The sequence below is a fragment of the Mustelus asterias genome, unplaced genomic scaffold (assembly GCF_964213995.1).
Source record: "Mustelus asterias unplaced genomic scaffold, sMusAst1.hap1.1 HAP1_SCAFFOLD_623, whole genome shotgun sequence".
Taxonomy (NCBI): Eukaryota; Metazoa; Chordata; class Chondrichthyes; order Carcharhiniformes; family Triakidae; genus Mustelus; species Mustelus asterias.
This window is the reverse complement of record NW_027590572.1, coordinates 224,424-230,244: the sequence shown is the minus strand read 5'-3', so window position 1 is coordinate 230,244 and position 5,821 is coordinate 224,424. Positions and strand designations below refer to the sequence as shown.

General features: G+C 49.7%; 1 protein-coding gene across 1 annotated transcript; it reads left to right on the top strand.

The window, feature by feature from the left end:
- The first annotated feature begins 820 nt into the window (after positions 1-820).
- LOC144487155 (zona pellucida sperm-binding protein 3-like) lies at positions 821-3,417 on the top strand. Its single transcript, XM_078205216.1, has 7 exons — positions 821-1,243; positions 2,234-2,349; positions 2,437-2,540; positions 2,632-2,809; positions 2,897-3,023; positions 3,105-3,193; positions 3,276-3,417. Exons 1-7 carry the CDS (start codon positions 821-823, stop codon positions 3,415-3,417), a joined length of 1,179 nt encoding a protein of 392 aa, XP_078061342.1.
- The last annotated feature ends 2,404 nt before the right edge of the window (positions 3,418-5,821 follow it).

Here is a 5,821-nt window from a genome sequence, read left to right as displayed (position 1 = left end):
TACGGAGGGATCTCCCCCAATTACGTCGGGGACCTGGGGTGGAGGGTGCTGCATGCAGCAGTTCCGCACAACCGTAGGATTCACTGGCTCACGGGCTCCCGAGACTGCCCCTTCTGTGGCCTCGTGGAGTCCGTGGACCATGTCTACGTTCTGTGTTTTAGGCTGCACACCCTTTTTGGTTTCCTCAAACACCTCTTACTGATGTTTTGTTTGCACTTCAGTCCCACGCTCCTGATCTACGGGCACCTGGTGCGGAGAGGGGCGGGTCGGGATGCCGACCTCCTCGTGAACCTGCTCCTGGGCCTGGCGAGACGCGCCATCAATAGGTCCAGGCAGCGGGCGATCGACGGGGCCGTCCATCCCGACTGTCTGCCCCTCTACCGCGGCTACATTCGCGGCCAGGTGTCTCTGGAGAGGGAGCATGCGGTGTCCACGGGCGCGGTTGACGCCTTCCGCGACCGCTGGGCGCCGCAGGGGCTGGGGTGTATTATCGACCCCGATAATCACCTTTTGGTTTGACGTTTTAAGTTTCCTTTCGACTTTGATTTTGGTTCGGGCTGTTCCCCCCTTCCTTTTGGGGAGCCGCCCCTTTTACTTTGTCCCTAAGTTAATTTGAGTTCGTTTACTTGATTGGTGCCGAAAAAAGCTACTTGATTGGTGTCGAAAGAAATGCCTGATAGAGGGAGGAGGGGGTGGGCGGGGCGGGGTGGGGTTGTGAGTGCTGGGTAATTGGTTCAATTGTTGTTGTTGATTCTGGAATAATTGCTGTCAGCTGAGAGTGGGCTGTGTGTATAAAAGGTGTCGCTTGGTGCCTGAAGGGATGGTTCAGTTGTTTGGGATGACGGGGGATTTTGGAGTGAGGAGTTTCTTCCCAGTGCTTGTGTTAGTTGGAGCTGTTTGTTGCTCTGATACTTGGCAACAGTTTCCAGGCCACAGGTTTCCATGGATAATAGTCAAAGCCACCCCGAGGCCTCAGACATTCCCTCCTCCTGGGCCTCCCTTTGATTCCCATTTCCGTGTGTCTGAGGGTCAAGGTGTGTCTCCAGTGCAGAGTGTGAGGGTGCAGTGTGGAGAGGACAAGCTGCTGCTCAGGGTCCAGCTGGATTTATTTGGAACCAGGCACCTGGTTAAAGCTGCTGATCTGACCCTGGGGACAGCAGGTTGTCGGCCAACCAGGATCTACTCTCAGAACCACACTGTCCTCTTTGACTATGGACTCCATGAGTGTGGCAGCAGATTGCAGGTAATGTGAATCCTCAAACTCTGCCTCTGAGCTGGGGCTGTAGGTTGTTCCCCACTCTTCACTCCAGCACTGGGTGAGATGTCATTGATATTGAGGAGATAGCTGTCTCCTGCTTTATAAACCCCAAACTAGCTTTCTATTCAGGATTGTACTTCACTTTCACTGGTCTGAGTCTCTCCAACCCCATTGTTCTGGAAGCTTCTCTTTGCTTCCTCCAAGCTTTTCCTCTTGTTTTGAGGATTTTCAGTTTGATTTCCCCTCATTCAGATCAACTCCACTGAGGGTTGGGTTTCAGTCCAGTTTAATCCAATTTTGGGATGAGTCTGAATGTAATGGGAATTGAGATGGATTGGACTAAAGAGGAACTCCACACTTCCCACTTTCCCAGTCATTGGAATAAATGGGGCCCTGATTACAAACTGTTTCCAGGCTCCAAATTACTGACAACTTGTGGCTTCTTTTCCTGTTAACTGAAGCTTGCATTGAATCACTTCCCTGTTAATTGATTCTGGTCTTGTGCTCATGATCTCTCCTTGCAGCAAGGGCTGAGGTTGCATAGCAACACTGCTAACCAGATGAGGCCCTTCAGCCTGTTCCCCAGTCATTATGATCAGGACTGAGCTTCCCACAGCCTCCATGTTCCTGTCCTCACAACATGATTCCCTCATGACCAGAAATATATCCCTCTGTCCTAAATATCCTCAGTGAGTGACCATTTCCCAGCTCTCTGGGGCTGGAGAGAATTCCAAAGATTCATCAGCTGCTGAATGAAGAAATTCTTCATCACATTAAATCCTAAATGACTGACCCCCTGCCCTGAGATGACCTCCCTGCTAACAGAATCTCCAGCTTGGGGGAAGCAGCCTCTTCACACTGACCCTGTCAATCCCCCTGAAGAATTGTTTTAATGAGATGAGTTCATTGTTAACCCCAGTGTAGAACATTCTCATTTCAGATCAGTTCTTCATTCCTTAAGCTGCTGTCTTTCAGATGACTGGAGATTTCCTGATCTACAGCACCCACCTGAGCCACAGCCCAGAGTATCATGGATCTGTTATTGTGAGAACCAATGGAGCGGTCGTTCCCATTGAGTGTCGTTATTTTAGGTGAGAATCTTTACTCGATTGTCAATAAGATCTCCAGCTGCTAGTGACCTCTAAACTTGTCCTAAAATGTCTGCACTGTCTTTCCAGGAAGGGCAATGTGAGCAGTAACCCCATCAAGCCCACCTGGATCCCATTCAGCTCCACCAGGTCTGGAGAAGGGCATCTGTCATTCTCACTGCGCCTAATGAATGGTATGTGATGGGTGGATGGGGAGTGATTTCCTGTCCTCATTCACTGGGAGTTACACCCACTGTCTCCAACCCTTGTCCTCTTGTCCTTCAGGTGACTGGCTTACAGAGCGCACTTCGACTGTCTACTACCTGGGTGAGCTCATTCACATTGAGGCCTCTGTTTCAATGAGCAACCACATGGCCCTGAAGCTCTACATTGACCGCTGTGTAGCGACATTGAGGCCAGACAAGGACTCCAGCCCGAGATACAGCATCATTGACTACAATGGGTAAGGAGCTCTCTGCTTCCTCCAGCTGCTCCCATCTCAATGGCTTCTCTGGATTCACTTCTTGTCCCTTTTTCCATCTTTCTTCAGCTGCCTCCTGGACACCAAAGCTGAGGACTCCTTTTCAACCTTTGTGTTGCCAGGAGAGGAGCGGGAGCCGGACAAGCTCCGCTTTGACCTGGATGCCTTCCGTTTCTTTGGAGATGAGCGTTCCTTGGTAAGAGGAAGCTGATCATTACGGGTCTCCATGTTGGGAGGGAGTCACTAAATAACCACTTGTGTTGCATGTGTCCCTCAGATTTTCATCACCTGTCACCTGAAAGTTGTTCCAGTGGATCGGAGAGATTCCAGGAACAAAGCTTGTACTTTGCTGAAGATGCAGGATGTGTAAGTTCCCCCTCTCTCCCTCAGGGATGTGTTTGTGTGGAGAAGTGATGCACAACCTAGTTGACTGATTTCTCTTATTTAGCTGGACCCCATTGGAGGAATCGATCTTTGACATTTGTGCCTGTTGCCATGTGGGGAACTGTGGGGCCACAAGGGATTTGGGATTTGGATCCAGAGGAAGGAGAGTTCTTGCAGCTGAAGCTGGTGGGACATTGATCCTCTAGATGTGGGAGCTTCCCCCTTTCCCCCCTCTAACTGGAATGGTTGATATTGCAGAGAGTGAAGCTGGATTGAAGTGGGAGGCTGAGGCCTCACTTGGACCCCTGCTCATTCTGGATACTGATGGGACCAACCTGGCAACAGCCTCCCTGAATGAGGCTGAGGGAAAGATACAGGAGAGGTCTCCAGGGGGTGAGTTGGCTGACTGCTGGTTTCCATTTCCCCCTCAGTGTTAGCTTCAGTAACCATTGGTTTCTCATTGCTTTGTAGGTGTGGAGTCTGAGGTGGTCCTGATTGTGACCCTGACTGTGACAGCTGTCTCTCTGATCTCTGCTTCATTGATCACCTTGTTCCTGTACAGGAAACACAAACAAACTCTGTTCAACCAGTCATCAAATGATCAATAAAGACCTGTGCTTGTTTCCAGTGTCTGGGAGCTGATTGGTCAATGCATCCTCCATGTTAGTTTGATGGCTTCATGGGACTAATGGCAGGGGTGAGCCAATCCCAGCACAGAACTGGGCCTGCTGAATGATTGGTTTACTGAGGGTTGAAAGAGAAACAATAACTCTCTGGATTTGATGGGGCTGCTGCTGGTTTTCTGTCTGTTTCAGAGCCCAGTGTCGAGGAGGGTTGTGATCAGGTCTGGGGATGTCCTTGTGGAGCTGAGCCTGGCTGCTGTTGCTGTTTCCTGGTGCTGCCTCCTTCTCTCCCATGGTGATGTTCACCCCCTGGAGAGGGTCAGATCACTAAAGCAGCTGTCCTCCCTGGCTGCCTAACTCTGCATCACTTTCACTGAGTGAACAGAGATGAGGAATTGACCTGGGAGAATGTTCTACTGGTCAAGCTGGCTGAGTCCTATTGTGGAGGTGCCGGCGTTGGACTGGGGTGAACACAGTAAGAGTTTAACAACACCAGCTTAAAGTCCAACAGGTTCATTTGGTAGCAAATACCTCTGCTCTTTGTGATTTTTATTAATGACTTAGAGGAGGGGGCTGAAGGGTGGATCAGTAAATTTGCTGATGACACCAAGATTGTTGGAGTAGTGGATGAGGTGGAGGGCTGTTGTAGGCTGCAAAGAGACATAGATAGGATGCAAAGCTGGGCTGAAAAATGGCAAATGGAGTTTAACCCTGATAAATGTGAGTTGATTCATTTTGGTAGGACTAATTTAAATGTGGAATACAGGGTCCAAGGTAGGGTTCTGAAGACTGGAGGAACAGAGATCTTGGGGTCTATATCCACAGATCTCTAAAGGTTGCCACTCGGGTGGATAGAGCTGTGAAGAAGGCCTATAGTGTGTTAGCTTTTATTAACGGGGTTGAAGTTTAAGAGCCGTGGGGTTATGCTGCAACTGTACAGGACCTTGGTGAGACCACATTTGGAATATTGTGTGCAGTTCTGGTCACCTCACTACAAGAAGGATGTGGAAGCGCTGGAAAGAGTGCAGAGGAGATTTACCAGGATGCTGCTTGGTTTGGAGGGTAGGTCTTATGAGGAAAGGTTGAGGGGGCTCGGGCTGTTCTCTCTGGAGTGGAGGAGGCTGAGGGGAGACTTAATAGAGGTGTATAAAATGATGAAGGGGATAGATAGTGAACGTTCGAAGACTATTTCCTCGGGTGGATGGAGCTATTACAAGGGGGCATAACTATAGGGTTCATGGTGGGAGATATCCTTCCTATATCAGGGGTAGGTTCTTTACACAGAGTGGTTGGGGTGTGGAATGGACTGCCTGCAGTGATAGTGGAGTCAGACACTTTAGGAACATTTAAGCGGTTATTGGATAGGCACATGGAGCACACCTGGATGATGGGAAGTGGGATAGCTTGATCTTGGTTTCAGATAATGCTCGGCACTACATTGTGGGCTGAAGGGCCTGTTCTGTGCTGTACTGTTCTATAAGCTTTTGGAGCGCTGCTCCTTCGTCAGATGGAGTGGAAATGTGCTCTCAAACAGTGCACAGAGACACAAAATTAAGTTACAGAATATTGATTAGAATGCGAATCCCTACAACCAGCCAGGTCTTAAAGATACAGACAATGTGGGTGGAGGGAGCATTAAGCACAGGTTAAAGACATGTGTATTGTCTCCAGACAGGGCAGCCTGCAAGTCCAGGAAGCAAGCTGTGGGGGTTACTGATAATGTGACATAAATCCAACATCCCGGTTTAGGCTGTCCTCATGTGTGCAGAACTTGGCTATCAGTTTCTGCTCAGTGACTCTGTGCTGTCGTGTGTCATGAAGGCCGCCTTGGAGAACGCTTACCTGAAGATCTGAGGCTGGATGCCCATGACTGCTGAAGTGCTCCCCCACAGGAAGAGAACAGTCTTGCCTGGTGATTGTTGAGTGGTGTTCATTCATCTGTTGTTGCAGCGTCTGCATGGTTTCCCCAATGTACCATGCCTCGGGA

Bases quoted from the DNA above. Each gene is read 5' to 3' on its own strand.
- LOC144487155 (XM_078205216.1), top strand. From the start codon at position 821: ATGGTTCAGTTGTTTGGGATGACGGGGGATTTTGGAGTGAGGAGTTTC. The intron at 2,541-2,631 runs GTATGTGATGGG...CTTGTCCTTCAG, and splicing joins CTCACTGCGCCTAATGAATG to GTGACTGGCTTACAGAGCGC. The intron at 3,024-3,104 runs GTAAGAGGAAGC...TGTGTCCCTCAG, and splicing joins TTGGAGATGAGCGTTCCTTG to ATTTTCATCACCTGTCACCT.